This window comes from Puma concolor, chromosome A2 (genome assembly GCF_028749965.1).
Source record: "Puma concolor isolate L17-30 chromosome A2, mPumCon1.1.hap2, whole genome shotgun sequence".
In the NCBI taxonomy this organism is placed as follows: Eukaryota; Metazoa; Chordata; class Mammalia; order Carnivora; family Felidae; genus Puma; species Puma concolor.
The window spans coordinates 158,357,262-158,375,632 of NC_141668.1; the positions used below are offsets into that span (position 1 = coordinate 158,357,262).

General features: G+C 57.5%; 1 protein-coding gene across 28 annotated transcripts in view; it reads right to left on the reverse strand.

Annotated features, from left to right (window-relative positions):
- Nucleotides 1–17,355, reverse strand: part of MAST3 (microtubule associated serine/threonine kinase 3) — a 37,300-nt gene extending 19,945 nt beyond the window's left edge. For 3 of the 28 annotated variants that reach the window (XR_015248456.1, XM_086698599.1, XM_086698597.1), the window contains exons 1-7: nt 17,271–17,324; nt 11,377–11,408; nt 8,795–8,884; nt 1,201–1,289; nt 1,042–1,114; nt 843–863; nt 217–331 (exon numbers count right to left, since the gene is read on the reverse strand). Coding sequence is in view for 27 of the 28 variants with exons in the window: in XM_086698599.1 (XP_086554725.1) it covers nt 217–331; nt 843–863; nt 1,042–1,114; nt 1,201–1,289; nt 8,795–8,884; nt 11,377–11,408; nt 17,271–17,309 (459 nt within the window). In the remaining variant the exon portion in view is untranslated. Of the gene's footprint in view, nt 1–216; nt 332–842; nt 864–1,041; nt 1,115–1,200; nt 1,290–2,299; nt 2,582–3,740; nt 4,001–8,794; nt 8,885–9,199; nt 9,579–11,376; nt 11,409–17,270 lie in introns of those variants that run through there. The other 25 variants (XM_086698607.1, XM_086698604.1, XM_086698605.1 and 22 more) reach the window with 21 other exon arrangements.
- Between the last annotated feature and the right edge of the window lie 1,016 nt (nt 17,356–18,371).

Below are 18,371 nucleotides of genomic sequence, written 5' to 3' on the forward strand. Positions count from 1 at the left end.
AACCCTAAGACTCCCTCTGGCCAGGCCCTAACCCCACAGGATGGGGATGTCTGTGTCCTCCAGAACGGGGACTCCTTGGGACCGAGGCTGGGTCCTTTCAGGGACCCATACGTTGCCCGGAATGGGGCACAGAGGGGGCAGCCAGGATGTTTGTTGACTGGACAACTATCCAACACCTTGATAAAAACCAAAGACGTGTCCCGCCCCACCTCGCACCCGCCTGTCTGCTGGCCAAGGTGGGACTGTGGGTACCGAGACGGTGGAGCTGGGTGTGTTGGTTCCATAGCCAGAAGATGGGAGAGATGCAAGGGACCATCTTCTGCCGTCAGCCCTAGAGGGGAGAACCAGAAGAGTTGGAAAGAAGGCATGGCCCCTGTGGTTTGTGGGGACTAAGGACGGAGACCGTGGCTGGCAGGTGCTGGCCCTGTTGGAGGAAGGATCTTCTGAAAAGGCGGAGAACAGAGGTTCAAGGTGAACGAATCCACTGTGTGTTTTCTCCTTGTCCTTCTGACACCTCCTCCAGGAAGCCCTCCCTGACCCAGCTGCCAGCGCCTCCCACATCGAAGCTCTGACCTCTGTGAGTTGCAGTTGCTGGGATACATGCCAGTCACCCCCTTGAGACTGAGGACTCCCCGAGGGTCGAAGTCCAGCCTCCCCCTTCCTCGGCCCCCGGCACAGGGTACGGCATGTAACGGGTGCTTGATAAATGTTAATGAGTGAATGAGTAACGTTTAAATGCTTGCTCCAACGTCAACTCTAAGTAAATTAATGATTTTTAGTGAATTAGTGATTTTAGCCTGGATGGTGTGCCCTCCTCCTCCCCAAGGGCTCCCTGAAATTACCTGTCCGTGCGCGGGACGTGGCTGCAGAAGGCCGCGCGTTTGCCGGGGGCAGAAGCCAGGGGGAGAGACCGTCACAGGGCAGGGGACAGGGGAGGGGAAAGAGCGAATGAAGAGGCAGGGCCAACCACCAAGAGCATGCTGCTGCCCGTCCCCTCACCAGTTGTGCTGAGGTCATCCCTCAAAGCCAGTGACGACTCACCTTCGGGCAAAGGGGAAGTTCACGGCCGACGCAGCGGAGAAGTTCCGAGGGCTATCCAGGGGGCTGTTGCCTGCTGAGGAAGAAGCAGGCAGGGGAAACTGAGGCGGGGGGGGGGGCAGAGACGGGACACCGCCCCTGCAGGCTTGCTCCCACACTCACCTGTTGGAACTGAGAGCGGAGACAGGGGCCGGGAGAGGGTTGGGGAGGGCGTTCCCACCACCAGGCTTTTGCGGTTCCCACTGCGGCAGCTGTCAGGGAGGTGGGGACAAGGTCAGGCGCTGGCCCGGGCCTCAGGGCTCAGAGGACCACGTGCCCAAGCCAGAGCGCACATGTGGCCAGCTTTGGGGCAGGACGGGAAGCTAGGTGTGACCACTGCCACTCTGCCCCCAGTTGGACTCCTGCATGGCCCTTAGCTCGGCCTTTGAGGTCTGGGGTAGTCATTTTTGACAAATGTTACCTACTGTTAAAACTCTTATTATTACCAGTGGTGGCATGAAACACTTCCAGACTCCTGGGGGACACTGCACATGGCCAGGAGCCCCCCCGTGAGCCTTCTCACGCTTCTGTGTTCACCACCCCACCCCCACTCCTTCGCTGACGCCATGCCCCGGCCGGGAGCACTGGCAAATAAGGCAGAGAGTGGAGAGGACCCCGGAGCTCACTGGTGAACTGAGGCAGGTTCCCATTCCATTCCACGCACCCCTTCTCAGGCTCACTGCCCCAATCTCTTGGCGACCTTCCTCCCCACAATCCCCCCAAAATGCCAACCTGATCCTTAAAAAACCCCGAAAATCAGCATCTCGCACATTAGGTCCTGTCCTTCCTGTTCTACCCAACTTTTGCCCACACGTTCCCCTCCCTCCATCCCCGTTGTCTTCTGGCTTCCAGACCCCCTGGCCCAGGCCACTCCCACGCTTGCCCAGCCTCTCCCACCTTCCCCGGTGCAGTCGCCCAGCAACGGCTCTGCTAGCTCGACAAGTGCAGCAGCCCACATACTCTGAGCCGCCAACGCAGCTCAGTGGCGCAGGGAGGGAGAGAGAAACCTCAGGGCCTTACAGGGCCAGGAATGGTGTCCCAGGCAGAAGGCACAGAGCAGGCTAAGACATGGGAGAGCAGGGTCAGCCGCCGACCCAGGCATCAAGACAGGCAGGGAGGAGGGTCCAGCCTGTCCACGACACTACGTGCACCTGCCCTTCTGAGCTTGTTTCCCCATCTGTACACCCTGCAAGGTGCTGGGAAGATCTGATGCACTATGTACACAGTGTTCAGCTCTGGGCCCAGCACTGGGTCGATGGCCGTGGGCACGTATATTGTCATCTTTCTCCCCACAACTCCTGCAGGGTCTAGTGCACGCAGTGGGAGGGCAGGCAATGCCTCCCCGGTGAATTAAGTCACCCTTTGCCAATCCCAACAAACCCGGAGGTGAGAGACACCAGTTGCACCCACTTCCCAGCCTAGGAAACTGAGGCCACGGATGTCAACAGCCGCAAGGAACTGTCCTGTAGTCTGATGTACAGAAGCAAAAGTGAAACCCACAGGTTCCTGCAAGACTTCCTGCCAACAACCCCCCCCACACACACACACCCATACCCCCGCCAGTCCCACATCCTCTCCCAGCCCTCATCTGGGTCCTCAGCTCCATGCTGCACCCCAATGCATCATTTATCACTAACAGCTGCCTTTGGGAAAAACACTTGGCCACCTCCCTCTCGCTCTCAGGCGGGGCCTTCTTGAAAAGAAAACACAGCCATATTTGAGGTCTCAAAGGGGAACCGGGCATCATTTGTGCACTTCCTGAGCAACTGTCTAGTGTCGACTATTTGCTCAGCCCTCTCTAGAGAAGGCCCAGGACGCTGAGAAGCTCTGCCTAGCCATTCAATAAACACCCAAGTGGGACAACACAGAGTGAGAATACGACAGAAAACGCTGGCCTGAGGCCAGTTTCCTGTACCCGATCCCTAAGGTGCCCATAAGCCCTCTGTAGCTCCACAGGATCTGGGAGAAGCGTCTAAGCCCTGAACCTAGCATTCCAGGTCCTTCAGCAGCTGGTCTCGGTGCCTAGCCCTCTAGGAACGCCCCAACCCAGCACCAGTGAAACATCTAAGAACAGAGAGGTTAAGGAACTGCCTAAGGTCACACAGCCAGGCAGTGGCTGGGCAGGAATTTGAACCCAAGTCCTGTAAAGTCCACAGCCCTTACCTGGCCTTTTCTTTTCAGAAGAGGAAACAGACTCCAAGAGAAGCCAGGCTTCGCTGGAGGCTAAACCCAGTATTTTACCCCCGTGACCCGGCTCCTGACACACCACCTGCATGCCAGCCTCGTGCGGTAAATATCTGCTTCTGAAACAATATTTCCGCTAACTGAGCCCCAGGGACAGACTAGCCTCAGTTTTTCCAAGAAGCTCCTCCCCAGGTCTCCCAGGCCTAGAGACCCGGGTTCGAATCCTGACTCGGTCCCAAGTCCCTTCTGCCTGTGTTACCCCCTTAACTAAGACCCCGGCGGGCAGACACCCCACTCCGGGGTAACGACGGGCGAAACGAGGGTATCTGGGGTCCTAGAGGATACCTCGATCCCAAAGCGTCCCCCCCTGCCCCCTACCGCCGCACACAGTGGCCCATGCCGCGCCGCCGGGATATACTTCTGGCAACTCGTGTTTGCTTGGCCGGCCGCCGCGCCTTTGCCCGCACGGTGCCCCCTACCTCTTGGAGCGCTGCAGCAGCGCGCCCTTGGCAAGGCGGCTCCGGTGGCCTGGCGCAGCCACCGCCGTCCAGTAGCTGGGGTCGGACATGCTGCTTCTCTTTGTGCCGCCGCCGCCGCCCGAGACCCGGGAGGCGCGGGGGCGCAGCGGCGGCGGCGGCGGGGCACGAACCTCCGCGGCGGGATTGGCCCCAGGAGCCCCGCGGAGCTGGGTAGGGGGTGCGCGCCGCGGGGCTGGGGTTAGGGGGCGAGGAGGAAGCGCGCGCCCCGGAACGCGGCCGGGAACCCGCCCAGGCGAGCGCGGGGGCGGGGCCTCGCGGGGGCGGGGCCTCGCGGGGGCGGGGCCTCGCGGGGCGGAGCGAGCGACGCGGAAGCGAGGCTGGCGGACCCGCGTGCGGGCTTAGTGGGCTGGGCGTTGCCAGGGCCGCGGGCGGAGGGGCGGGGCGTTGCCAGGGCTGCGGGAGGCGGGGGCGGGGCGTTGGCGCCTGTTAGGTGAGGCGGTGGAACGTAGCCCCCTTCCCTCAAAACGTCAATCTGTTCACGTCTCCTTTTCCCTCTCTCCCCCCCGCGCAAACCCCTTCTGAGTGTGGCACTTGAGACCTATCCCAGGGCCTGGCCTGACTCATGCCACCGTGCCCCACGGTGGCTCCACTTCTTGGAATGTCCTTCCTGCCTGGCAAAATCCAGCGTCCCCTCTTCCAGGAAACCTTTTCTCGTCTGTCTGGCTCTGTCTTCTCGGGCTTGGGCTCCCTGAGGCCCCGGCATCTCTCAGCACTGGACTGGCAGAAAGGACGTGTTGAGCAAACGGAAATCAGGGCATCGGACATGCTTTGCCTGTCTATGGTGACGGAAAGGCCATCAACTTGGCTACCCGACTCAGGGGATACCTGATTTAACTTCTGAGGCCTGTCTTCTCAAGTGTAAAATGGGAGGGAAATTGGGCTGATAGGATGATTACATGAATTAGACGTAAGGTGGCACCCACAACAGTGCCTGATACATGTGTGACAAATGTTATTAGCATCAGGCTAACTTCCAGGCCTCTGTTTCTCCCTCTACAGATGTCCCCTCAGGAAAATGGAATGGAATCGGAGGCACAGAAAGGGCTGGGAATGCAGTACCTGTTCACCATAGAAATAGGAACGTCTGACACAGGAGGTAGTGAATTAATGCTTCTTCCTCTCATGACCGTCCCAGAAGTCAGGGACAGTGTCACCCTGAGGGTGGCCTCTTCACAGATCACATGATGCTTTGGGAACCAACCCAGACGCTGAAGCCCAGACCCCATATCTGAGAAGTCACGGATAGGGGCCCCCGCCTGGTGTGTAACCCTAACTCCCCCCAACCTTCTTGCCACGAATTTTGCTTCTCAGGTTTCTCAAGAGACTCCCCATCCTGCCTTGGCCATGGCCACAGTCACCCTCAGGAAGCTACTGGGTTTGTCCTCCTGATGCTCTCCAGGTCCCCTGGGCCTGGGTCTCAAACACCCCTCGCTGGTCATTCACTCACACAACATTGATTGAGTAACTACTGTGTTCCTGACCCTGTGCTAAACCCTGAGTACCCTGCCCTCAGAGGCCCCAAGTCTGGTGGGGGAAGCAGACAGTAAACAGCCAACGACTCAATGATCGAGATAATTTCAAACACCATAGTCAAGGAAGGAAAAGAACAGAGGTAACAAATGGCAAAGGGCGACTTTAGCCAGGAGACCTCTCTGAGGAGGTGACACATTGAGAAGGAAGAGGGGCCAGCCATGGGAAGTGTTCCCAACAGAGGGCGCAACTTGTGCAAAAGCCCTGAGACCAGACTGAGGGGAAGAGGCCAGCAGGACTTAACGCTGCAGGAAGAGTGCAGTTGTAACGGGAGAAGCAATGGGGAGCCATGGAGGACGTGTGAGCAGGGAAGGGGCATGGTCTGAATTGTTTGTCAATCCTGCCCCCCTCCCCCGTCTTCCATGGGGAACAGGAGCTGTCAGGGGCAGGAATGCAGGTGGCAGGAGGCTAGTGAGAGGCTGCAACAGGGTCTGGGAGGACGACACTGGGGCCCGGACCAGGGTGAGGCTGTGGGGAAAAGTGGGTAGATTCCAGACCTGGTTTGAGGCCCAAGTAGAGATGGAATCATGGTCTGGCGTCACCATACGCTGACATACCGTGCCCACAAACCCTCCCCACCATGTGTGCCAGGGATGCTTCTGCGCAGTTCGTAGAGGAATTACCCGTCAATCCCAGCTGTGGTGGCACCCTATAGTGCCTCCGTGCCCCCCATTACTCCCACTGTGCTGGCATCCCCGGCACAGCCACTTCTCCCACGCCCATCTGGCCTCAGTTTCCTCCTCTGCAGAACAATGCTGCAGCTGACAATCCAGAACGCCCGTGGCCGTGGCAAAGGCCTCCCGTGAAAGGCTGACTAAGCCACCGATGTCTGGCGTCAGCCCCCTGCCCACCAGATCACGTCCCTCCCCAACTCACCCGCCCTCCGTGGCTCCTCGGTGCTTTTACAGCAAAACCACACTTCTGGGTGAATCCCTCTCCTAGGTCTCAGATCCTAACCCTGTCTGTAACTCAGGACCTGCCTCCCTCTGCTTGTATTAAGTGACTATGTAAATGGCAAAGCCCCAGTGAGCATACAGAACCCTACCCTCAACCCCTCCGTGGTCTGACCATCCCAAGCCCTTCCCACCTGCCCATGCACTGTCCACACCCCTCCCAGCTCTATATGCTGTGTGGTTCTTAGTTCCCTGGATAGAAAAATACAAATTCTTCCTGTCCCTGACATTCAAGGCCCCAGAGGGAACACTCTTCTGACGGTGCTTTTTATTGCCCCCTTGTCCATGAGGGCCGAATTCACGACCTTGAGTTCACGACCTTCTTCGATTACCTCCTGCTCACCACCACAGGCAGAGCCCTCCCACCTCCTTCCCATTTGTCCATGCCATAAGCATTAACTGAGCACCTGCTGTATACCAGGCCCCGCCCTAGAATGGAGAGGACAGATCCAGCTCTGGCCCTCAAGGGGCTCCCAAACCTCTGGGTGAGAAAAATAACCTAAGAATCACACAAGAAAACGTGGAAATCACACCCATAATGCAGTCTCAATGAGGGAAATGGACAGGCATAATGGATGTATCTGGGGCTTGGGAGGCCTTGAATGGGGGCTGTGTTCAGAAAAAGCTTCCTATCTGAGGGCTTGATAGAGACGTGGCAAACAAAGAAAGGAGGAAATAGAGCTCTGGGCAGAGGAGTAGCAAATGCAAAGGCCCTGAGGCTGGACCAGCTTATACTCTGGCAGCCCAGGAAGCCTCATGGCTAGAGTATGGTGAGCGAGATGGGGAGATAGGTGACAGGGAGATAAGAGGTGGCAAGGGCCAGACTCATGGGGACTTGGAGGCCGAGGGAACAAACGTGGGCTTATTCCTAGGGTACTTGGAGCAGGGGAGGCAGGGACCCATTTCCTTGCGTGGCCCAAGGTGATGGGGCTCTGCTGCCCTCTGGTGGCGGGTGAGGAGGCTTTTCTGCTCAGAGCCCCAAACTCTCTGCCTCCATTTGCTCCTGGTAAACTGGCTCAGCTGTTGTTCACTTGGTGGTTGAGGCCAAGCAGTCGGTGTGAGATTTGGCCCGACACTCTTTCCCAGGGTACCTCTGCACAACATACTGTGATGTCCTGGGTTTCCTCCTCCCCTAAATGGGGGGTACAGCAGTCCCCACTGGATACCCCGACCTGGTCTAGGCCCCACCATTTTCTACCCAGATGTTATCCTGGCCACCTCCCTTCCTATCACTTGTCCTCGGCAGACCTTTCTTCCCCCAAGGCAGCCACAGAAGCTTTTCACTTCTTGGTCCTGCCTCAGGACCTTTGCACGTACAGTTCCCATTGCCTGGTACCTCTCTTCCCCTAGCTCTGCCTCGACCTTGGCTAAAACACCACCTCCCCCAAGGGGTCACCGTCTGAATGGCTCTTGTTTGTCTCCTCACTTGTTCACTGCCCACCTCCAGAGATCTGACTGAGAGGCCCGTGAGGGAAGGATTACGTTAATCTTGTTCACAGCTATGCCCTTAGCATCTGGCTCACAGTAGGTACCTACTTAATGAAGGGAACTGTCTGTTGCCCAGCACCCAGTGAGGGCTCCAAATTGTTCTCTCTTCTCCCCACGAAAGGTCTATTGGAAAGAATCTAATCAGTTCGTTCATACTGAGGTATAAATGATTGATGGGCCATTGAATTCTAGACATGACTGACTCACACATCTGTCACCTCCCTGAACTTTTCCCAAGCCATGCGAAGAGCCCACGACAACCCTGATCTTCCCTCCCATAGAGGGGGCAAGACCCTGAGATGCGCCAGTCACAGAGGCTGCCTCAAACCCTCAACAGACTCTGGTAGCCAAGCTGGCCCTGATGCTCGGTCCTCAGACGTACTGAACCAGGAGAAGTGGCGTCTCCTCTCAGCCTCAGTTTCCTCAGCTGAGAAATGGGGACAGGAAGGGCGCCTCCCTCTCGGCTTGTGCAGGAAACAGAAGGTATTTGGTACAGGGCTGGCACTCAGTCAAGCTGGTTCTTTCCTCCTGACACCGCTTTGCCTGGTACAGTGCGTGGGGCTCTAACGGTGAACTCTCAGCTGTGTGTGTGTGTGTGTGTGTGTGTGTGTGTGTGTGTCTACATTCAGAGGGAGGAGCTTTCTGGCCAGCTGAGCTGGGTGTGGGGAGGGTCCTGGAGGTCACAGGCTGGAAGGCAAGGCTGATTCAGCAGGGAGGGCCCAGAGCAGGCTGGGAACCCAGCATCTGTCCCAGGGATGTCCTTGGGCCACAGATCAAGTTCTAGCCTCACCTTGGCCACCTGTCAGATGGAGGACCTGTTGGCTATGGTTGAAAATGGAATTTCCCCCATCAAGGCCCTAATGTGGATAGTAGTTTCATTTTATGGAGGGGTAAACTGAGGCCCAGAGAGGTGATGTCACCAGCCCACAGTACCTTGGTGAGGAAGCTGGGTCTGGGAGGCTTCCAAGGTTCTGGGGTGTCAGGGCAATGTCTGAGCCCCGCCCCCCAAGTGCTGTCACTTACCTCCAGGGATGCAGGCCCAGTGAGGGGCTGCAAGGGCTGCAGGGGCTGCTGGGGCTCAGCAAAGATGGGCTCTGGCTGCTCGGAGACAGACTGTAAAGAAAGAGGCCGGGGACGGTGAACCTGGTGGTGGCCCCTGCGTGTGGCCGAATCCGAATTCGGACCAGGACTTAGGTTCCCTTAGGGAGAAGGAGCCCCCAAGGCCCGGGATTCTGGGTCTCGCCAAGGCCGCGGGGGTGGGGCCTGACCGATGACCGATGACCCGGGAGGGCTCCCCGGAGGCGGCGGTCTGACTCTGGGCGACTTAAAAAGAGACGCGGGGGGGGGGGGGGGGGGGGGGGAAGGGCGGTTGTCTGTCTGCCTCTCTTCCTCCCTCCCCATTTCCCCCCTTCTTCGCCAAGCACTCACTCGAGGGTCAGCGCCGGGATGTGAAGCTTGTCCCTGCGAGACTTCATGCTGAGGCCGGGGTTGCGTCTACGCGGCTGGGTGCCAAAGCCCTCTTTGTGGCCCCCCAACCCCTGCTGGTGGCGCGATCGGACAGACCCACAGAGGCGGACGTGGGGACAGCACGCCTGGCGGGCGCGACGGACGCGGCGGCGCGGAGGCCGGGCCGCCGGGGGCGCGGGGGGGCGGGCTCTCTCCGCCTCGGGGCGGGGCTCGGGCCCCGCACCTGCGCGCAGGCCCAGCCCAGCAGGAAAAGTCGGGCTGCGGGAGGCTGGAGTGGCAGGTGCCACCCCCTCCCGGAGAGAGGGGCGCCGAGGCTGCCGGGTCTCGAGCCCCAGGGCTGCGCGGCCGAAAAGGAAGGGCGGTCACTGCCTCCTCGATTGGCATTATTGCTCCATCGCCTGGCCCCACCCCTTCCCGGCCGGGTCTCTGCCCTCGCCCCACCCCTCCCCGGGAGGTGCGGGGGTGGGGGGGTGTTGTCTTTCGGACCCCGGATCTGAGCGCGTCCCGCCCCTATTCCCCCACCGCCTGCCGCTCAGCACAGGCCCTCGCGGCGGGTCTCAGCATCCCCTCGCACATCCGAGGCCGGTCCACGCCTCCAGGCCTTTGCTTCGCTGGGGTCCCTGTCTGGAGCGTCGTCCCCCTCACCCACATCCCAGTTCGGTCCCATGGGCCCCTCTTCGGCGGAGCCGTCCCTACACAACAACCCATGGCGCCCCGAGTCCCACCCTCCCTTTTGCCCAGCCCAGTTCCCAAGACTCCGGGGTTGTGTCTGGCTATGGCCCCCCCTCGACACCCCACTTAGACCCGGTCAAGAACGCGGTAGGTAGCAGAAAGTAGACAGCTCTCAGGGAGTCTTTGTCCTCGTTCTGCCCCGTGGCCCAGGACTTTGTCCTCCGTGGTTCTGACTGATTCCGGTCCACCACCCCGCCCCGAGCCTGGGCAAAGGCCAGGGACAGTGCCCGCCTTCCGGTCAATGCCGGAGCCCCGCCCCTACGGGCCCCTCAGGCTCCTCCCCACCAGCTGCACATCCCCAGTCCATCAAGAACATATGGTCAGGCCTTGGGGGCCAGTCTGACCCCATCCCCACCATCAGATTTCAAACTCTCATCCAAACCCCAGGACCTCCCTCCTCTCTCCCTTCACCTCCCCTGTGCTCTCTTCATTCCAGCTACTGCCGTCTCCATGATGTTCTTTCAACGCCAAGCTGGTTTGCACCCCAGGACCTTTGCCCATGCTGTTCCCTCTGACTGGAACGCTCTTCCCCTCAGACTTTCCCTCTTGCCTCTTCTTCCTCTTCTAGATCTAGGCTCAAATGTTACCTTCTCCAACAGGGCTAAAGCCCCCCCCCCCCCCAGCTCCTCTGTTTAATTTCTCCCCTGCAGTACATCTCTTCACCATAACTCTCCCCAAGAGAGTGTGAGCTCCATGGGCAGGGTCCAGCATCGATTTGTCTCTGTGTCCCCCCCATGCCTGGAACAGGACCTGATACACAGTAGGCACCCCAAAAAAGTTTGTTAAGTGGGTAATTTCACTGCCGGGCAAGAGAATTCCCATCCCTCAGGCAAACACAGCCCCCAAAGAGCGGGTGTTCTACACTCACACACCTCCGGACCACTAGCACAAGGCAAAACCCTCCCTGTCCTGGGCTGTGCTTTCCCGTCTGTAAACCAGCAAAGACACGACACACAACGGTCTGTGAGCTCTGGGATCCGAAAATGCCAGCCTACAGAAAAATGCTAATGTGACCCTGAAGGATACAATTTTCTACCTGTGTTTCCTGACAGTGAGCTCCCCGTCATGGGAGACATGCAAGCTGGCTCCAGGACACTTGGCTGGAATCCTCTCATTTGGACTCTAGATGCTAGACAAGGGTTCCTTTTCCAGTCTGGATGCCCTTGTGCCAGCTGTGCAACCCTACAGCGCTTCAATCTCCACATTTGCAAACTGGCGTGGGCCCCCAGCTTGTGCGGGCCAAATGAAGCACTTCCAAAGCACTTTGCAAACACCGGGGGAGAGGATCAAGGTGAGCAGCTTTGTTGTAATTATCACATAAATTCACAGTCTGGAGGCTGCCGCTGAAATATCTGTGCCCAGGACCGTTGGGTCCAGCCCAGCCCACTGGCCTTAGGTGAACTCACCCACGTCCCCGGCGTGGCAGGCTCAGCTCCTTCTGAAATGAGAGGAAACAGGGGTCATTCCCAAGGAGACAGGCCCTTCACATCCCCGGCCCTCCACCCACATCACCCTGAAGGTGGCCCCTCGCTCACCCAGCTCCAGCCAATGCCTCCTTTCTGCTGCCCCATATTCTGGGTTCCGCCCTGCCTCAGAGCCTTTGCACCGGCTGTGTCTTCTGCCAAGACTGCCTTCCCTCCCCTCTGGTGCTAGTCAATTGCACATCATCCCTCAGCTCAGGCTGACTCCCAATCACCTCCCTGCCTAGCTCAAACCCTCCTTGTACTAAAAATAACTTCATTATTTTATTTGATTTTAAAGTTTATTTATTTATTTTGAGAGAGAGAGAGAGGGAGCCAGAGTGGGGGAGGGGCAGAGAGACAGAGAGAGAGAGGAGACAGAGAGAGAGGAGAGAGAGAGAATCCCACGCAGGCTCAGCACTGTCAGCGCAGAACCCGATGCGGGGCTCGAACTCACGAGAACATCGAGATCATGACCTGAGCTGAAATCAAGAGTCGAACGCTTAACCGACTGAGCCACCCAGGCGCCCCATAACTTCATTATTTTAAATAACAAATTAGTTATATTTGTAAAGAAGTATGTCAATAGTGGCTAAATAGTAACAATTGTTCGAGGAAAGGGAGATTCTTGACTCGTCCTCACTCTGCCCCCTCCCAGATCTGAAAGTCACTTCTGCAAAGCTTCTGTGGATTTGTGTCTTGGGAACCGATGGGGGGTGGGGGCACTCATCAGTTCCTCCCTTTTGAAGACCCTTTTAGAGCTCAGCAAGCTGACTGCACCAACCCTGGGTGCCCTCGCCATATGCAGGGCAAAAAGCCGTGCACTTGGGGTTCATGGTGACCCCGGAGTCCATCCTCAAATGTAGCTCACCCAAGAAGGTTTCTAAATTCTCAAAAGGCCATGTCACGCAAGTTTAGAATCTAGGGATACTCAGACCTGGGTCCAGATCTATTTATTATCTGTTCTTGCCTGGCTGTGGGACCTTGAGCAAGTAACTTGCGCAATTCGTGCTTTGATTTTCCCACCTATAAGGTGGAGGGTAACATCGGGAGGGTCCCAGGGTAGTGATGATCAGCCATTATTATCGTGGCTGTTGTGCGTTGTGTTACTGTTGAGCTCAGCAAGGGCCTAGGTGGACTATTGTAATACCTGATAAATTTTACTGAGCCACCTAATACATACAGACCAGGAGCAAGGGCCGTTTTTCAGGCTGGGAAACCGAGGCGCAGAGGGAAGCCAGCTGCCCATGTCTCTTGGCAAGGAGAAGGAAGGGAATCCAGGTCTCTGGACACCCCCACCCCCCCTGCTCCCCCCCCCCCCAAACACACACGCCAGGGCAGTCCTGTGGAGGACAGACACATGACTATTTTTACCTAGGTGGGCTCTCCGGACTGCCCACATCCAGAGCGGGGCGTTCACCATGGCAACCACTGACGTCATCAGCCCCCACAGCCAATTCAAGGGGGGCTGGAAGCTGCCGCCCGGTGCAGGACGGGGCTGGGAGAGGTTGGCTGGGTCCCCCAGCAGGGGAACAGGAGGGTCCAAGAGGAGGGGTGTCACCCCGAGGCCTGACCCCAGCTACCCTGAGCCCACAAAACCGGGCGGTTCAAGGTGGGAAGAGGCTGACTTGCCATCCCGTGGTGTTTCTGTCTGCCTGAATACCTCTGGGAATGGAGAGCTCACTATAGTTCAGGGCAATTGATCACAGTCATAGGAACCACCACCATCATTAAGGCCTCCTGCTGCCCCCTCCAATTGTTATGGGGTCTTATGCCAGCTTACCCCTCTCCTCTAACCCATGAAACAGCGAGGAGCTGGCATCTGAACCCAGGACTTCCTTGCTCCGCCACCCCCTCCCCCATCCCAACCATTTCCTTCCAAAGCCCTGGCCGTTCTGGGTTCCCAGTCTGGCTCCCCATCATCTGAGCTGTGTGACCCCCGCCAAACAATTTCACATCAGTTTCTTCGTTTGGAAAGCCTCCCGGTTCCATAGGGTCCTGGGAGGAATCGAGAAACAAGCTAAGAGCCCGGCACTGGGGAGGCTTCGATAAATCCGTGCCAAGACAATGATTTTGTGGGGTTAATAATAACCACCAATTTCACCACAAATTTTAATTTGCTTCCAAAATACAAAAAGATGTAAAGTGGCAGAGAGAAGCGAGGGAAGGTCGGCAGCCCCCTGCAAAGGCTCTGTGGAAAGCTGGGACCACATGGAATTCTCCCAGCACCGCCCCCGGACCCTCTGCTCCCAGAGCCATCTGCTTCCGCCTTCAGCCCCCTCTTCGCCGGCTGTTCTCAAGAGTGACTCCCGCATAGACCAGAGTAGGCGGGGGCCCGATCCCTTGGAACTGCCCTTTAAAGATAATATTTACGGCAACCTCTTCGGTTCTTGGCTGGGCTGGGCAATGCTGCCTCCCAGCAGAAGCCTCAGCTCCATCCTGAGGAACCCCCCCCGGGGCATGGACACCCCCACAACTGGAGGCACTGGGGAGACCCAGGGGGAGAGAAGGGGCTGGAGGTGGGGGGAGCCAAGAGGCTTCCTGGGTGGGGGGTGGTCAGGCTGGTGGGAATCTGTGCAGTGGGGGTAGGACCCAGGCTGGCTGGCACCAAGCCCCACGGGAAGTTGGCAACTGCAGTGAAGGGAGAGAGAACTCAGCAGGGACCACAGAGCACCAGCCTGAGGGCTTTTTGGAGGAGAAGAGTAAGTTGAACTGGGCCACGAGGTTGCAGGATGGACCTTCCAGGGAATGCCTCCAGCAGCAGCAGAGACAAAGTTCAGATAGATACAAGCTCTGGCCACCTTCACTGCCCCTGGATTTGGAGATCTGGTGTTTTAAAAGTCTGTGGTTCGGGGCGCCTGGGTGGCTCAGTCGGTTAAGCATCCGACTTCAGCTCAGGTCATGATCTCGCGGTCCGTGAGTTCGAGCCCCGCATCGGGCTCTGTGCTGACAGCTCAGAGCCTGGAGCCTGTTTCAGATTCTGTCTCCCTCTCTCTCTGACCCTCCCCCGTTCATGCTCTGTCTCTCCCTGTCTCAAAAATAAATAAACATTAAAAAAAAAAAATTAAAAAAAAAAAAAGTCTGTGGTTCGTGGGGCGCCTGGGTGGTTCAGTCGGTTAAGCATCCGGCTCTCGATTTCTGCTCAGGTCATGATCTCACGGTTCATGAGTTCGAGCCCCGAGTCGGGCTCTGTTGCTGACAGTGTGGAACCTGCTTGGGATTCTCTCTCTCTCTACTCTTTGACCTTTGGAAGGGTCAGCCTCCAGAGTAGCTGACTGGCTCTGACCAGGAGGCTGCTACCTGCTTGGCTGGGGGTGCTCCTGGGCCCATTAACAAAGCTCCAAGTTAAGGTACCGGATAGCTTATGCCCCAAACCCAGGCCCTCCACGTTTTTGCATCCTCAGAAGCCAGACTGGTTAGCATTCCAAATCTCTTAATTTCCCTCTCTGATCCTCAGTCTCCCTCTCTGAAAAAATGAGGCTAATAATAGCACTGACCTCTTGTGCTGTTAGGAGAATTAAATGCACACACGGTGCTTCGCATTTGTGGGTGCCCGTTACTGTGAGACATTATTTATATTTCTACTATTATTATTTTTTTAAAGTTTTTCAAAATGTTTACTTATTTATCTTCAGGGTGGGGGGAGAGGGGGAGAGAGAGAGGGAGAGAGAGAATCCCAAGCAGGCTCCACACTCCATGCAGAGCCCAACACTGGGCTCAACCTCATGATTGTGAGTGAGATCATGACCTGAGCCAAAGTCGAGAGTCAGATGCTGAACTGACTGAGCCACCCAGGCAGCTCTATACATCTACTATGACTAATTTTTTTATTATTTTCACGGTCTCCTATTTGGTTATTTACTCCAGGTAACTTCCTGGCCTCTGGCCCCCTCTGTGGCCCCCACCTGCTCCAGAGGAGTCTTTCAAAGCCTTCAGGTCTGATAGTGTTCCTCCCTTGCACCAGCACTTTCCATAGCTCCCAATCACCTTAGGGAGAAAATCTAACCTCTTCAAAATCGGCACTGGAACGCCCTGAAGCAGAGGGTCCACTCTCACAGTCCTGGCCCTAGCCCGGCTTCTAGTTTCCCCATGCAACATATATAGTTACATGCTTCTGGGCCTTTGCACGTGCTGTGCCCTCCACCCAGAATTCCCTCACTCATCTGGGCAATCTCTACTTGTCCCTCTACCTCCACAGAGCAAGAGGGCGAGCCAGACCTGCCTGGGTTCGAATCCTGACTCTGTCACCTACGTGCTGTGACACCTGGGCAGGGGCTAGGCTTCTCTGAGCCTCAGTTTCCCCTTTTGTAGCATGGGACTCGTCATCAGGGAGCGGGTGCCTCTTCCCCGTGCAACAGGCCCCCACTTCTTGACGTCAGCAGCGCCCCCATTCGCCTACCCGAAGGCAGTTTCTCTATTTTAAGAGGCCGCGGGCGGGGCTCGCGTCTAACTGGGGCTCGGGGCGGGGCCTGTCCCCCCACAACACCCCTCCGCTCACCGCCCCCTCCCCTACGCCCAGGCCCCTCGCTCTTGTCTCTGGCCTCGGACTTTCCCCTTGAGGCCCCCGCCCCCGCCACGCCTGGGGGTGGGGGTGCTTCTGCCTTTCATCTCTGCCCCTGCCCTCCCGGACCCCACCCCCACCCCGTCCTTCCAAGGTTCTAGCTTCCCTCAGACTCTCTTATTTCCCCATGCACCAACCCCCCCCCCCCCCCCCCCCGCCCCTGCCCTGCCACCCGCGCTGCTTCCTCTGCTCCAAGACCACCCAGCAACGCTTGGGTCAGGCGCCTTCTCCAAGAGTGCCTGAGCGTCCCACATTGCAGCTGACAACTCCCTGGGGTCACTGCTGCTCAGGCGTCCATACCCCCCAACAGGCTAGGAGACCCAGGAGAGCGGTTTCAGAGGGTGAACACCCCGCCGCCTCTCCAGCAGGCACTCAAGAAATGTTTGTTGGGTAAATGAGGAATCCCAGGTTCCCGACAGGCAACCTGGTGGCTTCTTAAGGGTGTGGTCTACGCCTCGGCTAGATCATGTTAATTCCCTTTGCACAGAGATAAGGGAAACTGAGGGCCAGAAAAGTCAAAGGAGTCGCCCATCGGGGTCCCATGGCCCCTGCGTGGGTTCGAACCCTCTCACGCACAAACTCGGGGCCAGAGGTCAGAAGAGGAGGGCCCTTACAGCCAATGGGGAAACTGAGATCCGGATAAGCAAAAGTGTCTCCTGCCCTCGACACCCCTCCCCCCCGCCCGCCCGGCCCCCCGCAAGCCAGTTTGCGGTGCTTTCTGCAACAGAGAGCCAGTTAAGGCTGCGGGATTGAACCTCTGTCGGGCGACCTCGAGTTTGTGACTTTTCCAGACTCGAGCCTCAGTTTCCCTGTCTGACAAATGGGCGCCCGGACAGCCCCAACCCCCTTGGCTCACCTTAGGGGTGAGCCGAGGCTGGGGCGCGGTGGCGCAGCGAAGGCACGAGGCAGGTAATGATCCACATTAATTAATAAGAAGATATCACTAGTAAAAAGATTAACACGACGAGGACCATATGGTGAGCGCTCAAAGGCTGCTGTTGCTCATATTATTAGAGCAGCTGGTGGCAAGGGGCCCAACCCTCAGCCCCCGTCTCCCACGCTAGCGCTTGGAGCCTCAGTTTCTCCATCTGTCAAACCAAACGGAGTCTATGTCCCCTTCCCATCAGGCGAAAAGCACTTTGAAAAGCGGGCAGAAGGAGCGATCGGAGCGCGCGCCCCGCTCTCCGCCTCAGTTTCTCCGGACGCCGAAACCTCGCCCCTGGCACCCAAGCCAGGTGCACTCGGCCGCGCCCTCCGCCCGCCCACGCAGGGGCCTCACCTGGAGCCCTCGGCGCCGCAGGAGGCTCGGCTCGTCCATGGCCCGCTAGTCCGCGCCGCCTGGCCCGCCCCCGGCCCCGCCCCAGCCTGCCAAGCCCCGCCACCCCGCGCCATTGGTCAAGCCGGTCAGCTGACGTGTCCTGGCCCCGCCCCTCCCTGGGAGCCCTCCTGGAAGGGCCCCGCCTCCATTGGATGGGCCAGACCCGCCCTTCCAGGCCCCACCCTTACCCCCCAGCCAAGGTGAAACCATTTTTCAATGAATCCTCCTGGGAATAAGGGAACGTTAGCATCCCCATTTTGCAGAGAAGGAAACTGAGGCTCAGAGAAGTTAACTGATGTGCCCAGGGCGCACAACAAGACCAGTTCTAGGGTGAGGTGAACGAGACCCTCAGTTCTGTTCAAAATTTGAAAAGGGCCACAAATACCAGTGATTAAGGTACACAAGATTCGAATACAATAGTGTAAACAATCTAAACTACTGCGAAAAGCGCAGGATGAACGAAACACCAAAAATGCAGGCTCTGCCTCTGCCTTTACATCACGCTGCCTTACTGGTTTCACCTTAATTCTGGCCCTAGCCCCAATAAAACTTTATTTACAAGAATAGGCAGCCACTGTTGCCGGTTTCTGTTTTGAGGAGGACTCCCTTTGCCGAGTCAGCTGGGCACCTGACTAAGCGCCTAATGAGGACCACCTTCCACAGGTATCTGGTGATAATTGATCAGCCCCCCTTTGCAGAAGGGAAACTGAGGCAGGGAGAAGCCCAAGTGCCAAGATGGGACCCATATTCTCTCTTCCACTGGGACTGTCACTGTCTCTGCACCTGCAGGTTTCCTTGGCTATCCGTTGGACTTAGACATTACAGGATCTTCTCAGGCTGGAGGAGAGACCCCAGGGACGGCCCGATTGCCTTTGGGTCTGGATAGGCTCCTACCAAATTACAGTGGCCAGATTGAGCACATAAAAATACAGGGCTTCCTGAAATTTTGTTTTTGTCATACACACTTTAAAACTGAAATATTGGGGTGCCTGGGTGGCTCAGTCGGCTGAGCGTCAAACTTCAGCTCAGATCATGATCTCACGGTTTTGGGAGTTTGAGCCC